Consider the following 21745-nt stretch of genomic DNA (forward strand, 5'->3'; position numbering starts at 1 on the left):
CAGGGTTTGGCAAATCCAGCAGCCCCTAATCTGTCTCACCCAGACAAAATCACACGATGCCCAGGTGTAAAGTCAACAGCCCGGAGGGTGCTCCTGCACATGGCACTCAGCTCTGGCTGCCAGAAAAGCTGTCAGAAAGATTATGCCTTGTCATCAGTAACATGAAAAGTTGAGAGACCAGAGAAACCATTTTGAGATTAAGTAGAATTAAACTCTTCATTTTTTCTTGAAATCAAAAGGGGTAAAAGCATGTGCATGCATGCAAACATGCACAATTCCTGCATTTTTCTGTGGCTCCTGAGAAAAGATCCTGTCGGTTAAAAAACACCCAAACAGTGAAATGCAAAGGGAGAGGATTGTGTGGGTAAGACATCAAAGTCCAGCGCAGGAGCTGCTCACGCGCTATTAAAGTCTGCCAGTCATATTTCAGACATCAACCCTGCTGAGCTATTCCGTGCACATGCTTTCCAGGAGAGGTTGTCTCCAGTTGACATAGGATGTCTTGTAAGCTATATCTTCTAATATCCTGAGGCATCCATGCGTGCAGGATAACCTGACTTGCATCTTAAGTCCACACCCTTGTACAGAAGTATACCCATACGCAAAGACAAGCGTATCCAGGAACAGGAGTACAATGGTTCACAAGACTCTAAAGTCAAGCATGGGGAGTTGTCTGAAGTGCCTCTGATACAAATCTAGGTGAACATTTCAGCAAAAATAATTACAGAAAATAAAAGCTGGAAGTTGGAACAATATAAAAGAAGGAGTACACATAAAATAATATCAAAGATGATCTAATTACAGACCACAAAGTGACCGCAATTGTACAAACATATATATGTGGTATATATGCATATATACATGCACACATACAGAAACACTACGCCCAGGCAACGTGCCTTTTCACTCAAAATCTTGGACTTTGGCCACCTGTCTCCCTTCCTTCGCTAGCCCCTTTCAGTTGTCACTTCAGAGATACATTTCCCAGAAAACGCTCAGAAGGACACGGTGCCAACCGCACGATCTAACCGACCCATCGGCACAGCGGTCCAAACCCTAACTCAGCTCACACCACAGAATGCTACTGCCACTTCCTAGACTATTTCATTAACTTTTGAATTAGCGAAATGAAGATAAGTCTCCCACAGACATTACAATTAGAGTGGAACTAAACCCCTTTGCTTTGTTATTCTTTCCTCTAAACTGCTCTCGAGGTATTACAAACACAAGAAGGAAGATAATCCAGGTTCATTACAAGATTTTGGTAAGGGCCTACACTCGTGTTAGGAAGAACTTTCTAACAAAAGACACACTCTTTTTTCCCCTCTGTGGCTTACATCCACTTGGCTATTTAATTTCTGCAAAAAAAAATAAATTATTTTGAATGCCATTTTCCTATTAGCATAATTCATTTTCATTTTAAATCACACCAATCAGAATGAATCTACTCAGTATAACTCAGAGCACCGCAGAGATTTCCACAGGAATTGCAGTTTTCGTCAACCATAATTAGTGTATCATTCAACACGCTATTGAGTTCCTCCTGCGTCAGCTGTCAAAATATGAATTTCCTAGTGCCTGCGGAGGAACCATCCAGGCATAAAAAAGGCAAAAAAAGAGGAAAAAAAAAAAATCAGGTCCCTGACCTGCTGAGAAATGCCACGGCCAGAAATCTCCAGTGCTACGAATCAGCCACCTCACACCAGAACCGAAAGCTCCTCCTGCACGGGTCTCACCTTGTTCTTGGCAAGAACGTTGGCTCCTGCTTTGACGAGCACTTTGGCGGACTGACTGAATCCGTGCCAACAAGCTTCGTGAAGAGCGGTGTTCCCATCCTGAAGAGCACACACACAAGAGGAGAAGGTTAGTGCGCCGTGTCCACACACAGAGTAACACTGCCTTCAGAACGCAGCAGCTGCACGCTCCAGCTGCTCACTTAAAAAATAAATCATTTTCCTTTCCTACTAGCTAATTTTCTGCTTTATTTTTACCAGAGGCAGATATACATTAGATTAAAACACGAAATAACTTCCACTGACACCTTACGTACTTTTTCCTATCTACTCTTTCTATCTTTTACTTCTTCCCACATCTCCTAGCAAGCAAAGCACTCCAGCTTTTGTTTGGATCTTGGAAATAGTTACGTTTACTTCCAAACTAAATGTTCAGCCTGGGATTCTCAGTTTCAGGGATAACCAAGGGAAACCGTGTAGTGGTTTGCGTAGGGCATAGTATGGTTGTATGTTTCTTTAACTCCTCCCTTAATGAGCCGAGACCAGACTCTTATCAAAAACTATCAGCCTGACATAAAAAAATAACTAAATCAGTAATTTATATTAAAGAGATCGTAACACTTTTTTTCCAATGTAACCGTTCCAATTACTTTCAAAGCATTAGATACTTACCCAGGAGTATAAATCACAACTTTCTGAGATCCTAATATTACTAGCTGGCAAGGCTACCATCCCACAGGAGTTTGCTTTTGCCTGTTACCTTGTCTTGTCTGTCCAAAGCACAGCCCTCTTGAATCAGAGTTGCTATAACATCGGTGTTCCCTACGACAGCAGCCCGGTGCAACGCTGTCTGATCGCCCTGCAAAAAGAAGCAAATCTGTAATTGGTACCATTCCCACCTCATTTTGACTCAGTGCAAGTGCCTACCACGCGCACACGGGGGCCGCATCTTCAACACACGTACTGTTAAATCCAAGCTGCTTTTGCAAACAGTCCCCATAAACAACTATCATTAAAGTTTCCAAGATTAAGTAAGTTCTTGAAAGTACCAGAGAGCAACAAAGCAACTGTTCACAGAAGTTTGCAAGTCATCACAACCCCATATACAGCGCTGAAGCGTTCTAAAAACATGGTAGTACTAGAAGGCAGTGAATCTAACACATTTGTCACTATGTGTCTAATAACCAACAGTAGCCGTAGGGAACTAAAGGGAATTACAGGCTGTCGTAATTCATCATAAGGATCTTCCAGTACTTACACTAACTGGGTGAGGCTCTCCTGTTTTGGCTGCGATTGCTCCATCAGCCCTGCTTAGGATAAGGAGCATGAGATGAGATCAGCCTCTTCAGCACCTCTGATGAATTTACCAATTAGTGCTAAGAGTGGAGGCAATCTTACGATGAGGACCACAACTGCATGACCATCGATTCATTTCCTTCAAGCAACTGAGCAATCTTGAAGTCCAAAAGACTTTGATTTCTCATTGACCTGCCACGTAGCAGCAACAAGCAAATTTCTTGCATCAGTTTATCTCCTTTATGGCCAAGTTTCCAAAAGAAATGATGCTGATGCGGTCATCTTGTCCGACTGCCCATTCATCTCCCCTCTAACAACTGTCGAACTCATTTGCTGAGCTAGGGAGCCCAAGATTAATCTTCTACAAAACTTCCAGAAACTGAAGACTAGGGAAATGCAAACTGCTGGCTGTGCCCATCTGTATATTTTTACATGCCTGTTGGTGTGACTGTGATAAAAGAGGGGGAACAGGAGGATTTACACAGCGGCGTGTAGGGATGTAAGACACCGATCGATGGGAAAATGAGCTGCGGCAGCTCCACTGCTGCCGCAACAACCGGTCTTGGCTTTCCTTTGAAGTTGCTTTGAACCTGTAATGCTGAAGCACAGCCTGAGTCCAGGCACAAAGAGTAGCTTCAAAGCTGGGCACAGCCTTTTTGGGGGATGAATAAACAGAGTGGGAATCCAATCCACTTCTGCTTATCTAGATAACGGTCACCAAAAACACATGGAAGGCAGAGATATGCAGTGTGTCTTGAGGAAAAAAAGCTTGCAGGAAGCTTGTCCTAAATAGATACAAAATTCCTCTGCTAAAAATCTTTATCAGATAATACCACATTATATTAAATACTAAACTAGAGGAATTTCTGTATTTTCTGTCCTACAGCCTACAAGTCTTTAGATAAGTGGATAATTTGAATAATTTGTTCTCAAAGGCAATTAGCCACTGACTTAAAAATTGCTCTTGGTGGGGTTCTTTTGTGCTAATGACACCAAAATAGTTATTAATCCAGACAGGAAAAATGAGCATTGCCAACCAGAACCTTGCAGTAATCCCTGTAGTGCCAATTCCCACCACCAGTAAATCATTAAATTGTCTCATAATCATGAAGCTGATTTTAAAAAATTGTGCTGAAGGCTTTTTTAGAATTTGCTAGCTATGTTTTGTCTCTAGAGGTTACATACTCCTGCTTTTGTTCCTGTCCCTGCTAAGACTGGAAATGTAAGAGATTTTGAGAGATTTTGAACAAAGACAGTAATGGTTCCAGGAACTGTGACTTTCAGAAAAACACAAAGTATTGGAAAACTGACAGCACTGCAAGTTCTCTGAACTTGTGCATTTCTTCCAAATTTAAAGATAACTAAAATGTTATGGAAAATGTCCAAATTATACCATCTCATAAATGCAAGTGTCAGATAGTTTCCAGTAACTAGTACTGATGACAAGCTGGGGAAGAACTCAACACCTTTTTTTGACAACACATGGTAGCGATGAGTGGCACCGCTACTGCTACTGCAGCAATGGGTAATGTGGAGAGTGCAACGGTCATTGTGTCTAACTACCATGAAGTGCAAAGTAATCTGTCAACCTGTCCCTGCCAACTGGTATTGCTGCACCAGCAAAACTACAAAAGATATTATAATAAAGACTAAAACAAGATGACATCTGCCATTCCGATGGATGGAACTTGAACAAGGAATGGTTGGTTCCTACTTCTTTACAGTCTAGAAAATTGATCGTGGAGAAGACCAAACTAGAGGCAGGAATGGGTTGTATTGGATTTAGTTTGTAATTAAGGATCTTCTTGCTGGCCCAGTTTAAATCAAGGCTGTTCTTGTCATTAGCCCAACCCCATCACAGTAATTGCAGTGAGGTCAAGGGCCATTCAGCTTTTTGGGGTTTGTCGATATGACAGCTATTTCTAATGGCATCTCAGTTAAATTAAAAAATCCGACGTATTTGGAACGTGGGAAGCACACCTCCCTACTGCAGGAGCAGGTCTCCCTTGGGGAGCCCAGCCCATGTGCTGGGAGGCCATTCACTGGGGCTGCAGAACGGCACTGGGACAGCTTCGGCCACGCCCAGGCTTCGTCCCACACTATATTCTGGTCCCCCAAATGGAAGCCCAGGTAGGTGAAGGGACACAAGGCCTGCACATGGCAGGCTCAGCTGCCTCCTGCCCAAGATGTGGGCTTTGGTGCTGACATCTTCACTACACAGGCACGGGGAGGGCCAAGCATCTACGAGTAAAGTCCAACCAGCACCCTGACCAGGAAAATAAATACTTCATCCATGTAACAGAGAGTGTCAAAGGATATCTCAAACCCTGCCCCACCTGGACTGAGGCACCTCCCAGTGAAGAGGTGGCAGGTATCAATGTCCTGGTGAAGGTCCCTACCACCCCCAGGTCCCTCAAGTCAGCTGGGCAGGACCTGGTCGACTGTACCCTTGGATCTCAGCGCACACGGTAACCTTAAACTGCTTGAGGTGCTGTGGAAGCTGAACCACCAGATTGCGACGGCCTCTGCGCGTGAGTCACTGAGCCACCGACGGCGTAGCCCACCTATAAATAACACAGTACACATCGCTGTGTTTCCAACCAATCTCGCCTCCCCATCAGCAGAGGAGCAAACCCCGACCTTGCCTCTTACCAAGTCAGGGAAAACAGATGAGTTATATTTTTTTCACAGCATAAATTTTCAGACCGTGTAATCACCGGCTTATGTATCTTTTTATTAATTGCTAAAATAGCTGTCTCTGAAAGCACTCATCAGAGTTCTGCCTTTACCAAGGCATTAGGGGGCTGTTCAGAAGCTCAGAGGGCAATTACACTGGTAAACGTGTACTAACTGCCCAGACTATTATGTTGGGCACAATTTATGATCCTATTTGTAAGTGATTTATGTCTGAGGAACAGACCGCAGATCAGTAGCAATGAAGAGAGATAACTCTAGTGCTGTGTCACGCAAATGTGACCTTGAAAGAAACAACAGTCTGCCTAAGTACAGACGTGGGCCCAAAGCCAAAAAGACACTTGGGTGCTTAAGTGATGCTTGGTAAAAGTAAGGCACTTAAAGCCTACAACGGTGTGTCTTAAATCCCACTCCTCACCTGCTGCCTAGCCCCAAAAGCAACTTAAACTCAGTTGTTTCCACTTCAGTGCCCCAGACAGAGGATCATAGAATCATTTTGGTTGGAAGAGACCTTTAAGATCATCAAGTCCAACCGTTAACCTAACACTGCCAAGTCCACCACTAAACCATGTCCCCCAGCACTACACCTACACGTCTTTTAAATACCTCCAATGTTGGCGACTCAACCCTTTCCCTGGGCAGCCTGTTCCAGCGCTTGACAACCCGTTCAGTGAAGATCTCGGCTTGCACGCTGCCATGCAGCACTGCAGTCATGGTGGCACCGAGGAGGTCATTGTGTAGCACACACCCAGTGCTAGCACAGCCCCTGACATAGCCATTTACCCTCCTCTCTCACACACTGGCTGGAAGAAGCTCCACACAAGTTGCGGGTATGCCCACCACCTTTTGAAACAAGGCCAGTGAAAGAGGTGGCCGCTGGCTCTTCTGCAACAGCAGAGGCTACGGTACTCGCCTGGCTTGTCTTGCCACGAGAGCACTGGTGTGTTGAAAGTGCTCCACTTTTAAGAAAAACCTTGTTATTCACCGGGCTAGAGAGACGGAGATGCTGGTGAGAGACTGGGATAGGAGCCTGCATCCGCTCGTGCAGCCAACGCGGGTCTGCACATCCTGAGGGCTCTGTGTATAACAGGACTATCAGCAGGTACGTTTCCAAAGGGCAAAGCCATGCTCTTTTACAGAGAGCTTAAACATCTGCTTTCAGGAGAGGGTTACAGGCTGAGTGTCCTGAAGAAAGGCAGATACACAAATCTTGGCCTTCTCCATGGATTTTTGGCATTACGTCTTTCCTTTGGCACTTCTGTGTTGGCTAGGCCAGGGGTGCTTGCTCAGTGTCCTGGTGTTTGCAATTACCTCCTCAAATTTCTTCATTTGCTGACTAACTTAAAGCAGTGGATGCAACCACTGGAACCAGGCACCTAGAACAAGACAGTCAACTATTTTACATCTGAAGTCCACCCCAAGGGAAAGGGAACAACACAAGCAACTTACAAATGGGCTTCACGCAGGTATTAGTACTTCTGCCAGCTCTCCTGGGCTACTGGAGTCTCTACTATAGACCCTACTGCCCAAATTTAACAAGATTTGGTTTACCCTAGTTTTTAAATACATGTTACTTTTTCCTTTCTCTGATTTAAAACAATACGATAACCACCCTACTTTGTTTTCCTGCACACTCCTATTCTCCAGAGCATCCATCAGTTGTACGACCCCCTTTAAAGCCCCTCTCCAGTGTCACACTTTGCCTCCTCACCGTCTTTCCGTGTTTCCAGAAATCACCAAATAAACTGTCTTGCTACAGGAGAATTGCACCAAAATAACCAGCAAAACCTCATGCCTTTAAGCCCTGTTACACGGTGCTGGATGGCACTTGCAAAGTCTTATACTTTGAAATCAAGCCACTAGATTCACAGTAGAAAGTTTAAAACATTTTGAAGTGAAAATACAAGGAAGTGTTAAATAGTCGCAGGAGCATACAAGCATATGTGGTATCCTGAAGCAGCTCTACACAAAGGCAACTGAATGCGCCTTAGTGTTTCTCAATTTCAGTGTGCTGCTCTCCTCCTCCTTCGCTAAAGAAAGGCAATCATCATGATACACAGTAAGAATAATTTCATAACTGATGATGCATGACCAGCAGAAGTGAGCAAGGCCTGAAAAAATAAACATGAAGGAAACAAATTACAGCTTAAATGAGACTGAAATGGGAGTACGGGAATAAGCCACTTTGCATATTTACGTTCGGCTAGAAATGATTATGAACCCTGGGTTATTGTTCCATTTGAAATTAATTTTCTGCGTCTTAAACTGAAGCTTCCAGAAGAGAAGTTTTGGGGCCTCAGGCCTCTGTTTTAAATCAACTCGTTTTCCCAGTTAGACTTCCAGAGCGCGCGCACAGGGCAGGGAACTTGATGCAGAGCAGCCAGCGCAAAGCCCGCCATGCAGCCATGCAGGGCAGAAGAGCTCGGTCATGCCAGACCGCCCGGCCAAGGTTTCGCAGCATGCAGCCGTGGGAGACGTCAAGCTCAAGGCAGGGTCGACGCACAAGGTTTCTAACCTCCTTCTCTCTTTCTGATCTTCTAGGTTCCTTCCTAGCCTTTCTCTTCTGGTTTCTCTTATCTTTTTCGTCCTTGATTTCCTTCACCGGGGCAACTTTCTCCTTGACTATTTCTGAGGTGTGTGCTGTATGGATACTCATTGACCACTCAGAGATGGCATTGGGATCCCAGTAAGAGTTTTCAGTATTGGCAGGGAGAAGGAAGGAGTTAGCTCCCGGGGTGGCGTACTCTACAGAGCTGGACTCCACCGGTTGAAATTCATAATAATCCCACTCCAGGCCACTGGAGGTCATTCTTCAACTAATTCTTACGGCTCTTACTGTGTTTTAAAGAATGCATCTGTAGAACATGAAGCGAGTGTTTTAATGTTTCCACAACATTTAGTAACTTTTAAGTTTCTGCTTATCATGTGACAGATGAAAAGTTAGTATTGCATTCGTTCATTAGCTAAAGAGAGTCAACTCCAAAATAAAATGTGTTTAGGTTTCTCTTGTTATTTAGAAAAATAAAATATAGGTCATCTTTTTAGAACCTGGAGATTTTTCCGTGTTATCACAACACAGCACAGACAAAAATCAACTAAGTAATTTACTTTTCAATTAAACATGATACTCCCCACTCTCATAAGCAATTTCATCCCTGAACCTAAATCTGTTTTCCTGAAAAACAGTACTGAAATGTAGAAATGTTAATCAACACTTGAAACTAAGATGCCTTCACTGCCAAATAAGCACACAGTAAAAGTGACAGAAGGCATAATCAATAGCTTGCAACCAGAAGAGAGTATGAACATATTCTGTGGGACACAAATAAAGTGTAAAAATGAATTATACACAGAGAAACCATAAATAGAGAACCTTCTTTGAAGACCTATGTAAAAGGAAAGCAGAAATATTTTAGTTAATACCTTTCAGAAGCAAAAATCTTTACTTGGAATTTTAGACTTCCTCCTCCCTCTGAGACAAATCCAAACACACCTGCTAAGACTCAGCAACTCCTGAGGTTCTCCTCAACCCCAACCAAATTACTAGTACTAAATACAGCGCTAAAATCAAAATACATTCTAAAGAAACAGTGTCTGTGAATCAAGCATGCATCTATTCTGTACAGATTAGTCACCACATTTCGAAGCTGTATCCAGTTATTGTGAACAAAGCCCCTGAGAAGCTTGCAAGGCAAGTGAAATAGGTCTTCTACAAGCTGAATGTTGCCACAGTGCAAGACTCTTTGCTAAACTGAAATGATACTAAACACTGATTTATTGGTTTTCTATTATGGCTATCACGTTTACATATAAACAGCCTTGATTCTGTTCCTAGAGAATTAAAAAAAACCCCAGACTTACTCAAAAAACAGTTTTCACAGAAACCCAATTTGACCAAATCGGTGGAAGCTCTTGCATTCTTACAGCAACAACTTGCTGTTCTCAGGAAAACTGACTGTACTTGTAACATACCTGCAATTTTGTTTTAAATACCCAATGAATCATTTTTGCTGAGAGAAGTCAAAAAACCATACTCAGGATACATCTGAATAAACTGAGACTACCATTACACTTGCAAATCTGCTCCATTTCACAGATGGGCATAGGGAAAGAATAAAGAGCGCAGGAAGCAAAGCTTCTTCCTAGAAAAACAAGTTTTCCAGTAGAAAGCTGGCTGCACCAGTACCCCCATCCTAAGCTTGTCAGACAGACTGCTCACGTCCCACAGGGAAGCAGCTACTCACACAGAGAAAGAAACCAGTTTTCCAATTTCTATAGATATTTAAGATTCTCTAGAGGCAAACAAATGCCTAAGGGGATTTTCAAAAGGCACCTAGATGTTTCCAGTGTCCTTTTAATAGCCATACAGGTGCCTTTACTAACCCCCTTTGGACCTCGAGGTCCTTTGAAGAATCTTCACCTTATTTATTACAGGGGGAACAAAAGAAACTCTTCCTCAAACTTGTTCCAGCATGCCATCGAAGTTAGCAAAAAATCTGTAGAAGTCACGGTTATTCAACTGCTGTTGGACATTTCAGCCTATACCTTTGCTCACCAGAGTGAGGGAACTAAAGCCATGTTACCGGTCACTCCAGTGTGCCTTAAAGCCTGATCCAAGATTAGAACTATTCTTACGGAAAACCGAGAAATTTGAGTAACTTACATATTTTACTGAATGAAAACAAACTACCATTTGCTAAATTCAAAAGCTGGTTTCGTTGCGCTGGTGCTTCACCACACAACCTGCTCACAGATGCCACCACCCCCACATGGAGCGCAGCTGCCAAGAGGACCATTTCCCTGCGCCGCCACACAGTGCTCCGGGCAGCTGCTCAATATTCCATACGCTGCGGCGTAAGTCTACACAAAAAGCATCTCCCACTTCAGGCAAACATCACAACGGATTGTGTCCCCTACCTGACGTCCTCCAGGGATTTTCCCATGGAGTACAACGAGCTCTTATTTAATTTCTATACCACACGGCAGACAACAACTCTCACTGCTACTCACACCCGCCTGGCACAACCAGAGTTCTTATAAAGCTCTGCAGCTTCAGGAAGAGGACCAAGCTATTTGTTGAAAACCAACACGTTTTACATTGTCTCCCATGCAGTTTTGCGTCTCCAAATTAGAGGCTATGTCTCCCAACCAGAAAATAGAGAGATAGCTTTTGTTTTCATTTAATCCTACTTTAAAGAAGTGAAGGTCTACTGTTATTTGCAATTTACCTTCTCCCCTCCACCCCAAGCAAGAAGGTTAAATCTACTTACATCATCCTGAATATCCAGGTCACAACCTGCCTTCAACAAAACCTGGACAACGTGGAGATGACCCTTGTGGGCAGCAAGATGCAGGGGGGTCCGGCCATGCTATGGATGAGAAGAAAATAATAATACCTTAAGGTGGATTTTAATGCTTGGTAGTTGACCAGAATTTTATCTGCTTTTCCTTGTTCTTCTGTTCATACCTCGCTCTCTGAAACCTGCAATAGCAGCAACTCACATATATTAATGTACCAAAGGCTTTACTGTAGTTTTGTTTATGCTGAAAACTCCTCCTCCTCCTCCTCCTCCTGCAGCATTTCAGGTTATCCAGATGATACTCTACAAAAGGGGTATTGTATTTAGGTATGGATACTTCCCTACAAATTCAGATTTGGCTTTGTATCCACACCTAAAGAGAATGCATGACCCTTTTGTTTCTCTCCCTCTGGAGCACAGAATTGTCAACCACTTTCAACTTCATTTTGTATGACAAAACTGCAATAGTGGGCTGCTCCATATATTGTAATGGGTACCATCTTTGCAATAGAAATAAGAATTACTGGACTGCTGTGTATGACAGACGCTCCCCTTAAAAGGAACAAAAGGCCTGTAGTCACTCCAAGTGACTTCACGCATACAACAACCAGATCTTTTGCCAAAGATCTGTCAGGGTTTTTTTGACAATACTTATTTTTAAACATTACCAAGCTCTAACCCACATGAAAGTAAGAGTATAAAATAGTCATGAGAAATTCAATCTATAGTGTAATCAAGGATGGTTCCCCAATAAACAGAAAGACAGAAAAGCTTCAATTAGTGAGATGTACACATGATATATGGTTTTTAGGAGGAAAAAAAAAAACCTAAAGATTAAAATTTGTCAGTAAAATCATTTTTCTAAAAAAAAAAAAAAAAAAAAAAAAAAGGCATCTCCCCAACAAATGGGTTCCAAAAATCTAAGTGAAATAACAAGAGGAAAACAATAGTTACTTGTAACTGAGCCCCACTTCAGCATCATCCTTTGACAGAATTTAGAATGCAACGTTTCAGGAAAAGGGGAACAGGCTGCTTCTCCGAAAAGAGGCATAAGAGTTGATGTGAAGAGTCTCAAAGAGGGGAGAGATTGTAAGAGGCAGTCTGGACAACAGAGGAGAGCTACAACAAGCAATTCCCTAAACATTTAACCCATACAACCTGAAAAAGAAAACTCACAAGGGAAAATCAAGAATTAACTCTTGCTCTAGGAAGTGTGTGTGTGTGTGTGTACATATATATATATTTCATCATTACTACTGCTATTGTCTATTTTTCCATCCAGTGATTTACCCTGCAAAGGAAGATAAATGGCCGTAATATGTCACCTACAGAAGGAGCAAACACCTCAAGAGCTGTCTGGCTTCTAGTGCCCTGAAGTAAGCAGAAGGTAACCATCAGCTCTCTGGGGTTTTAAGCAACTTGTCCAGCAGGAAAGCTACTTCAAGCAAATAAAAAACCAAGCTCAAGACAGGATTGTTTTCACACAGTAAATGCTATACCTACGTAGCTGGTACAGCCTTGGGAATTCAGCCTCTTCAGAGCAAAAAGGAAAACCAGTGTTAAAATCCAGAGAACGGCTGGGGTCAAAATGTCCATGTCATTCAAAAATGTTAGAAGTTGATTAATTGTCCTACATTATCGATCTGAAGAGCCAGGCCTAAGGGAAAAGACCTCATCCACTCTGACATGCGGGTGCCTCAAAACCCAAATGTTGTCTCCTGTTAGCGGCAACAGCTCCTTCCCACATGGGAAACTTCCATTCCCACCCTGCTGAAGGCGTGGGAAGGGCTCGCTTTTAGCTCTCACCACTGTCCCTGGGGGCCATCCAGCCTGCTGCCTGGGCGCTTCGCACTCGACCTGGCCACAGCTCCCTTAACGCCTGCCCCTGCGTCGAAGGGCACTGAGCTGCACTGAGCACCCTTCCTTCTCCATCAGCCGGGAGGAGAGCCATGTCGCTGTGCCAGATAACTCAACAGCAGGAAGCATAAAAGTCTCCAGGCAACATGGCGGGGGGGGTGGGGTGGGGGGGGAATATATGCTAGACTGACAAATCATTCCCGGCCATGAGCAATATGTTTGCATTATGAATATGTGCTCCAGCACGTTCAGGTTTATGGGTTCTGACTTTCTACATTACTTAATGGCAATAAGTAAATCACCTAATCCGGGCATCTCACTTCCCAGCAGGTTACTAATACATCATGAAAATGATTTATTGCAATCTGTGCGTGGAGTAGAAAAAATCCCAAACAAACCCAACTTGAAGCCAGCTCACGTACTTTAAAAGGAAAACAGCATCAACTACAGGAATATATCCCAGCAGGGAAACTTTCTGATAAGATAATCATCTCTAACCACTGAAAACATGATGAGGTTCAGCCAAGGTACTGTGCTAAAAATAAAAGCAGAGTATGAGTTTATTTTGATACGAGAGACATGTTTTCCTCACCCAACACATCTCCTAGGCAATCGCCACATGGAGCACGCCTGGTGGCAGGGCACAAGCACAAGGAAAAGTTGCAAAACCACAGAAAATCCAGATCGCATGACCTTCACCCGCCTGTTCAGTGCCTTAAGGCACATTAAAATAAAGTCACCCCGGGGAATGGGGTTATCCGGAGGAGGCTGCCCTCGCCCCAGGGAGCACCAAGTTCTCCTGTCACTGGGACCAATCTGTCTCCTGTTCTCAATAGCTGGGCAGCTCATGGCCAGCCACAGAAGATGGGTGCTGGAGGAGAGGGTACTCACTGGAAGAGGCCACTGCAGGGCTGGGGAGAGCTGCATTTTGCCCGGCAACAGGAGAGAGGGCAAGGTGTCAGATTGGCAGGCAGAGAGTGAAGCCACCAGGCTTGGGAAGGAGGGAAAGAGTAGAGGCTGGCAGAGAGGGCTGCCCTGCTCCAGCCCCTCCAGGAAGTGACACCAAGCACCACCACGTCCTCAGTGCCAGCAGGGACAGGAGCCTATGCAAGGCAACATTCCCTGACCACTCTTGTCACTCAAAAAACAGAGTTAACTCTGCATTTCCCCTATCACCATCCCCAAGCGTTCAAAACTTCAGCCAGGTTCCCAAAACCCAGGTTTTGGTTTAAAAAAAAAACCACAAAGTTGTTGAAATGGAAGACTAGAGGATTAAAAATTATATTGCTGCTTTTTATTCCAGAGGGTTTGTGTGTTTTGAGATTCTCTACCCAGAAACATAGGTTCAGAGGTATCCCACCTATTGGAGACCCCTAGAGAGAGACCTTCAGAGACCTGAGCTACTGCATACATGCCGTCCTTGAGCTCTTCCCAATGGTTATAAAGGGAGAATAGGAAAACTGTGACCCTACTTAGGATGGGAGAGTGGGAAGGAGGATCAATTCCAGCACATTACACTGATTAGAGGCTCAGGCTTTTGGAAGAGCAATGATCATCTCAAGATTAATCATAACCCTGCAAGAACTGGCAATGCCAGATTTTCTTTTTCTTCCCAGTAACATCAAAATGAGAGCAGAGATGGGCAGTACAGCTGGACAGTATTCCAGCACGGGCAACACAAACACTGGAAAAACACACCCACCCACCTCCTCATACAAACATAGACATACGTATACAGGAATGTTTGCACCTATGTACACACATACCAATCCAGAACAAACTATGGGGGAGAGACAAGGCGATCTGGGTGCCCCCCATGCTGTGATGACAAATTCAGAGCATGGCAACCTTTGGAGAGAAACTTTCAACAGGTCTGTGCCACGGTGGGAAGCCCCAGCAGCAATAGCTAGAGCTGTTCCTCCTGCTTCCGATTTTCTCCTCCACGGCTGCAAGTCAAACCAACAGCCCTTTACACCAACTGCTGATGGGCTAATAGGACTTTTTCTTTTTTTTCAAATAAAATTTTTCTCTCACAACAACGCATCATCCTGCCTAAAATATCTAGGAGGAAGAGGGAGGAAGACAAAAAAATTTTCCTCTGCGTGTCTCCTCCATAGACAATTCAGACTCACCACTGCAGCACCAAAGTGGGGGCTTATCTGAATACGACATGGGTCCTAGTGGGAGTGGAAACGTATATGAACAAGAGTGTCTCCTATAGATGCCCACTACAAGGAGACAACACTAAAACCAGAGACTCCTTAACATGCACATTACCGACTTATAAGCATGTGAGCATTTCCAAATATGAACTGTAATGGTTTGGGGGTTATTACAGAAATATAAATGAAAGACTGCTACAATTTGGGATTAATGAACCAATAAAGCGGTCATTCCTATAAAAGATATGCAATTTGGACTTCTATTCAAATGTAAATAATTGTTTCAGCAGGCAGCAAATCATACAAATCCTCCCATGTCACGGGCTTGTTGACAAAATAAATGGGACCTATTGCACTAAGGCTGCAACTTCCAACAAGCGTGACACGCTGCTGGAGCTATGGGGCGTATCAGGTTGCAGCCAAGCATAGTAAACAGCCACATGAATTTCAGCAGTAAAATGCAAGGGTAGGCTTTCGTTTGTGTTCGATCTGTATTCCAGCTTCCAGACGTCGACCGGCAGCTGTCGATACATACGGTTTAAAAGCAGAATTTTCTCCGAGCGGCTGCCAGTGTAGGGACTCTGCAACCAAATCCATACAGGGGGGCCTCAGCGCCACCAGCCGCATGATCTTGCCTTGTGTTTATGTATTTGTAGATGCTTTTATGCAAGTACATTCAGTTCTCCATCTCACCCTGCTCTTCTGCTGCACAAGGACTGTTATTTATTCACCCACTCTGCACTTACACAAAACCTTGCCCATCCACCTTTTATTAGAAAGCTTAAAAACAAAACCCAAATCTTGTCACTTTGTTCACACTGATGATTTGTTAAGACTGTTCTCCATGAATAAGCTGCGCGCACAAGTCAGCAGAAAGTTTCTCGTTGACCTCAACAGGCATTCAGCAAGTCCCTAAATGTTTGCTAGTCCTCTTTCATATATTTTTATTTATTGTTTAAAACAGACACAAGTAGGTTTTTCAAACTGAAAGAGCATAAAAATGTGAAAGTACCAAAATATATTTTATTTTTTTGCTTCTGTCTGAACTTACAAAGGAAGCAAAAGAAAGAAGATTGTTTTAAAGAATTCAACACGCTCTGAAGCTGAAATCCTGATGACAAGTACTCCAGCATTACAGAAGTGTTGCCATATGGCAGGTTTGTAACAGGACTAGTTCAAAAAATCAAATCAAACAAACAGAATTACTGAATCAAAACGGAAGCACTACCTTTTGCATTTCTATGTTTTTTTCAAAATTATCATTCCATCTCCGCAGAATTCAATTTTATAGCTATGATCTTAATGATACGCCCTGCAAAAAAGCTATATTCTGCTTCCCTTTGAAAAAAAATAATCATAAAACCCATGGTGCTGTACAAGTTATATTAAAACAGCCCGTACTACCTTTGTGACTTCCTCTGGAAATCTCTTCCATGTTTAACAGGCAAGTGGCAGACTCCTTCGTGCGTGCTTGCTAATGCACAGCTTTTTCTGGCCCTATTAATTCTCACTATTGAATGCTGCAGCCCGTGCCCCAGTGAAACCCAACATCCAGTAACACTTTCTTTTGGGGAGCTGCAATGCAGAGGTTCAAACTTGGAAATTTCACCTCCAGGCATGGAGCAAGCCCACGTTAAGGGCTGCCGTTCCCCCAGAAGTGCCTTCTTTCAGCCAGGCATCCTTGGGATACACCAGAAGTTGATGCCTAGGAGGTGAAATCCCACTTCTCTCCATCCTCCAGGCACTGTTCTGTTGACAAGATCAAGAGAAGCGCCGACCTCACTACCACCATTCCTCCTGGGCCACTCCTAGTGGTTCTCAGCCCTTTCCCTAACCTGTCTCAACTCAGAAAGTCAAAAGAAAAATAACATGGGAAAAGCAGCTCAGCAAAAGTCCCAGAGCTTACATGTCAAAGATGCAGCTGTCAGTAACTTTACTGAAAGGAAGTTCTACCACAAAAGGACTGAAAGAAGGGACCAGCTTTCTTGCGTGAAAGAAAAGACTTAATTATACCAGGCTCAGTTCTTAATTTTCAGCTTTTGCAGCATATTCACCAAAATATAAAGGCACCTGCTTGTCGGGTCAGTCAATTTGTATGATCAGTTGTTCTCATTTTTTTGCCCTTTTCATAAGAAAAACAGCTATAAATTTCACACCTGTGAAGAACGTCAGACAAAAAAGCACAAAAATGGAAATCACCTCTTCATTCTACCAGGCAGAGCAGGAACAGAGCACGCTGGTTGACAAAATGCCCAAAGCAGAGCCATGAAACCTCATGCACTAGACCAACCACCCTGCAGAGATCCCACCACCAGGACGAGTGCCTGATGTACGTGCAGTGCAGGGCCACCAGCCCCCTCTGGGCTCCCTGGCATCAGATCATTAACAGCGCTGGGATCTGCTGGCCATCAGCTCTTCTTTACGTATTTTAAAAGCCTCCAAACCTGGAAAGAGCCCCAGTGTCCCTCACTGGAGTCAGAGAAGATGCTGGAGTGTAGACGAGCACGCTGACTTCACCCGCATAGGCGACTTACTAGCAACGCTGTCAAAACAGAACAAGTGCATCCCTGGGGAAACGCTGAAGGAATGCACCGACTCCCCACTGAATTTTGATTCTTTCATACGATTCTTCTTCTGAAATCATACAGTTAGAGGCAACAAAAATGAAATACTGTTTTGCAGCTGAACTGTTGTTTACTGATGCAGCAATTAACCACATCATATGACCTTCCCTATATATGATAAAAATAGAACAGGGCAAGCTTGCCAGCTGACCAGCCTTTAAGAGTACTTGGGTTTGTTACGGAAAATATGCCTCATTTTTCTTAAGCCATGCTCAATTAATCCAGTTTGATTACAGAAGTCTTTAGCATTTAGCTCTAGATCCTGGTCACTTCAAGCTGTGGCTCTGCATGGTGTTTTTCCACAAGAATCGGTCTATGCTTACAGGTGTGTATCAGAAATAAATTTTAAGCCTAAAGTGGTGTGCAAACTTGTTCCCTCCTTCCAGAGAGTTTTGTCTCTGCGTGTCTTCTTCCAATAGAACTCTGATAGAATTCAGCAGGAATTTTGGCTGAGAAGTACTAGTACCCCCCTCCCCCCTTTTTTCTTTCCTCTGCAGCAAATCCCTAGAATTTAAAATTAAGTCGACAGAACAAACCAAACACTTTGAATAAAAGCATTAGACATACAGGTATAAGAGAACTAAGGCATGCACATGAATACACTTAACTTTTATGTTTCATTTGCAATGAGTTTTATCTTGCGGGGGGGAGAGGGTTCTGGGTTTCAATTTATCTGAAAGCCTGATCAATAATTCTCTGCTACAACAAGCATGCCATCTAATTTCCATCCTAAAATTAACCACCCCTATCCCAAAAGTAGTTCTCACTCTGTGCCTCTTCTGCACAAGACCCCAGCTCTCTGATGGCTTAAAAATCCCTTCAAATTTCCAGTTTAAATATACTTGAGGCTAATTTATATGTGCTTGCTCCTGTGACAGCCTTGCCCTTGACTTTAAATGGCTCTTTCTCCTTCCAGCCTTTGTGTCACCAGATTAGCAAGCCAAGCTCTCCCAGGATATGTTTATACAGCCTTTCATAGGCAAATATGCACCTACTCTCCCTATGCAGCAAGCTGGCTGGGAGAGAGCCAGGTGCAAACTGGACGCTGTGTAGACATTACTGAGCCTGAACTGATGGGCTCTGATGAGGGCAGCAGCTTGGTCTCATGCCTCTTGGTTCACATTGAGCTCACCTCTATCTGGTTCACAGCATGGGAGGAATAAGTGCGTGAGCACCTCCAAAATACTCCACATACATAGCCTCGCTCCTCTGAGGGCCTCCCCACTCCTCTGTGCACTGCTCCGCAGTCTTGCTCTTCCGAGCAGGGCTTGTCACCCGGCTACCAAAGTACCTCATCTGTGCTGTCTGCTGACGTGCCAGCATGCATCCAGAATGACAAGAAGGACAGCTTTTGTCATCCCCCCTCCCTGGGCTCCATGGGGATGACCCACAACCTCTAGGGAAGAATCCTGTAGTACCCAGGTCATCTACAGGGATGGCCTCACATCTCACCAGTGAGCATGGCTTTCCAACAGAAACACCAACGCTCTGCACCTGGGTGCAGTTCTGCCACCCAGTGAGCTTTGATTTGATTTTCCACACAAGGGTTGAACAACAAAGCAAGCGCAAGAAGCAGGAAGCCACCTACATCATACAGGAAAGAAAAACTTGTCAACTCTAGCAAATCTGCATTTTATCAAATAAACCTGATTTTGTGTTTGAAAGTATGATCTACACAATTTCCTTCTTATTGTAATTGCCTAATAAACAACGTTAACAATGAGAAAGTGTCAATTTTGCATTTGAATTGTGGATTGTGGCAACTAATTCCATGAAACAGTTACATCAGTGGCATGATTATTCTCGCAACCATTACAAAGGACACCCCATTTTATGTTCAAACAGTGGGGAAGCTGGATTTGAAATTACCTTAATGCACAAATTTATACAAAGCACGTCATCCTTTCAATTGCTTGTGTATTTTCAGGTAGGTGCCTCAGCAGTCTCAAAGCTCATGATCTTAAAAAGAAAAAAAAACACCGCAAAACCCGGAGCTACCATTCAGACATCAGTAAGTCAGTATTTCCCAATCTAATACTGACTACCTTTAATTGCTGTTCATCAGCTACACAGCCGCTTGGACAAGAGAGGCAATCAGGCATCTTTATGGGACCATTCACGTTTATTACATCTGTGCTTTGTAACAAGAGGCCACTTAGTTTTGGCAAACAAAACTTACAAGCACCGGTTGTCCTTGGATCACTCCAGCTTTCAAAATAAATACTATCCACAACTCAAACACTGCAAAGGGACTGAAAACAACCATCGCTGACAGATGAAAAGAGGAAAAAGAGAGATTACTTATCAAATGTACTCACGTTTGCTTTCTATCTGTAAATATTAGCCCCCATACATCTATAATGTTCAAAACCAATATGGAAATACAAATAAAACTAGACACGATGGAAAACAATGGTTCATAAAAACAGGACATCCCAAATTTTACATTACAGGTCTAAAGATCTAACTTACCTAATTCTTTTTAAGGTTTTTTGCTGACCAAACCTTCTCTGCAACAGCCGTTTTATCTCATCTTTTGTATGTTAGTATTATTTATAACGTGTTGAGAGTTAGAAATCGGTGAGTATCAGTTTGAACTCTCTTAATATCTAAGCAGAAATCTTTTGATGCTGACCTTATCTCGAAGGTACAGAGAACACAGTTTGCAACCCCCAAGTCTGGAACTGACTGGGGACTACACAGCACAAATCAATGAAGATGTCGGGTATAAGCAAGGCTGCTGTACCAAGAAACTTCAGCGGCAAGAAATGCTTTCTGCGTACCTTTACCCTGACGCAACAGGTGGCTTTCCCCCATCCCCTCACCCAGAAAGACAGGCGCTCTGAACCGCCTTCCCTCGACAGCGATGAATTGCTCCATTCATCAGTTCGCAGAGTGTTCAAAAGTCAATGCACGCTTTGAAAAATGTCACTGCCCCTCTGCCGACACACTATGTTTCTAAGGACTCGGCGTTCACCACAGCTGCGTCCACTGGGAAGTGTATAAATACAAGATATGCACTCTATTGTAAATTCACATGAGCTATTAAGTATAAACTTGGAAGGAAATCTAAACACTAACCTCAGTCACATTCAGAATGGTAAAGCTACGAGGGCATTTTCACAGACAATGGTTTAGGAGTTATGTTAGTTCCCAGGGATTTTGCAAAGCATTTTTCTCTTGTTACCTTGGTAACCGCTACCTTGGCACCCTTGTTGATAAGCTGCACCACATTCTCCACTTGGCCTTTGTAGGCGGCTATGAGCAGGCGTTCTGAAAGCACGGCAACCACATCCTGCTGGCTCATGAATTAGGAGAGAAAGGTTTTCAGGTTTCTTCAGTCCAAAAACAAAGGCTTGGGATCAGTTCAAGCAGCATGCAGGCAGGCGAGGAAGGACCCCAGCTCCCTGGACGGTGACGTTATTGCTATGCCATGCTCTGGACCTGTGGATCAGAAAACAACACTGCCGTCAGCAAGGTTTCAGAGATGGAAGCACTGCAGCAGCTCCTCCCAGAGTGTTTGTCTTCACATTGCTTTAGAAGGGGGTCACAAAAAACCCTCCGAGCCTCCTGAAGACATTGCACTTCTGTTGCAATGCACAGGGATGCAGACAGTAGCATGTTTTCAATGTGCCCTCATTCCCCTAGTTTGGGACAAAAACCCTTAAACTTTCTGAAAGCATAACTCTCTTCTGGCCTAATGTGTATTTGTGTGGCCCCCTGTCATTCTCTCCTTCCCCCCAGGTCTCCCAAATTTTAATTGGCCAAGGATGGGTTAACTACCTCCACTGCTAATAGTAGCTTAGCCTGTGCTGGCCAAGGGAACAAGAAGAGGTTGTAGTTACTGGCTGCGGATATAAATACACAAACCTCTGCCCTGGAAGGACTGAATGCAGTCAGCAGTTAAAGGCAGCTGACTGTTCCCTCAAGAGTATAAAATGCTTCACGGCCTCCCCCGAACCATCCCAAGGACACCTTTGGGAGGGACTGCAACCTGCAATTGGGAAACACTCATCTTTGCTGTCAGTGAGAAATGATGTTCCCTTGGCGGTGCTGACATCACACCACACCGACCCCAG

General features: G+C 43.8%; 1 protein-coding gene across 10 annotated transcripts in view; it reads right to left on the minus strand.

Annotated features, from left to right (window-relative positions):
* The window catches only part of ANKRD6 (ankyrin repeat domain 6), a 112674-nt gene that overhangs the window by 13872 nt on the left and 77057 nt on the right, over window positions 1-21745 (minus strand). For 6 of the 10 annotated variants that reach the window (XM_063329980.1, XM_063329981.1, XM_063329979.1 and 3 more), the window contains 4 exons: window positions 20854-21110; window positions 10994-11092; window positions 2494-2592; window positions 1737-1835 (listed from right to left, as the gene is read on the minus strand). In XM_063329980.1, coding sequence (XP_063186050.1) covers window positions 1737-1835; window positions 2494-2592; window positions 10994-11092; window positions 20854-20973 — 417 coding nt within the window. In that variant the 5' untranslated portion in view covers window positions 20974-21110. Of the gene's footprint in view, window positions 1-1736; window positions 1836-2493; window positions 2593-8238; window positions 8579-10993; window positions 11093-20853; window positions 21111-21745 lie in introns of those variants that run through there. The other 4 variants (XM_063329986.1, XM_063329978.1, XM_063329977.1 and 1 more) reach the window with 1 other exon arrangement.

Source organism: Chroicocephalus ridibundus, chromosome 3 (genome assembly GCF_963924245.1).
Source record: "Chroicocephalus ridibundus chromosome 3, bChrRid1.1, whole genome shotgun sequence".
NCBI classification, from domain to species: Eukaryota; Metazoa; Chordata; class Aves; order Charadriiformes; family Laridae; genus Chroicocephalus; species Chroicocephalus ridibundus.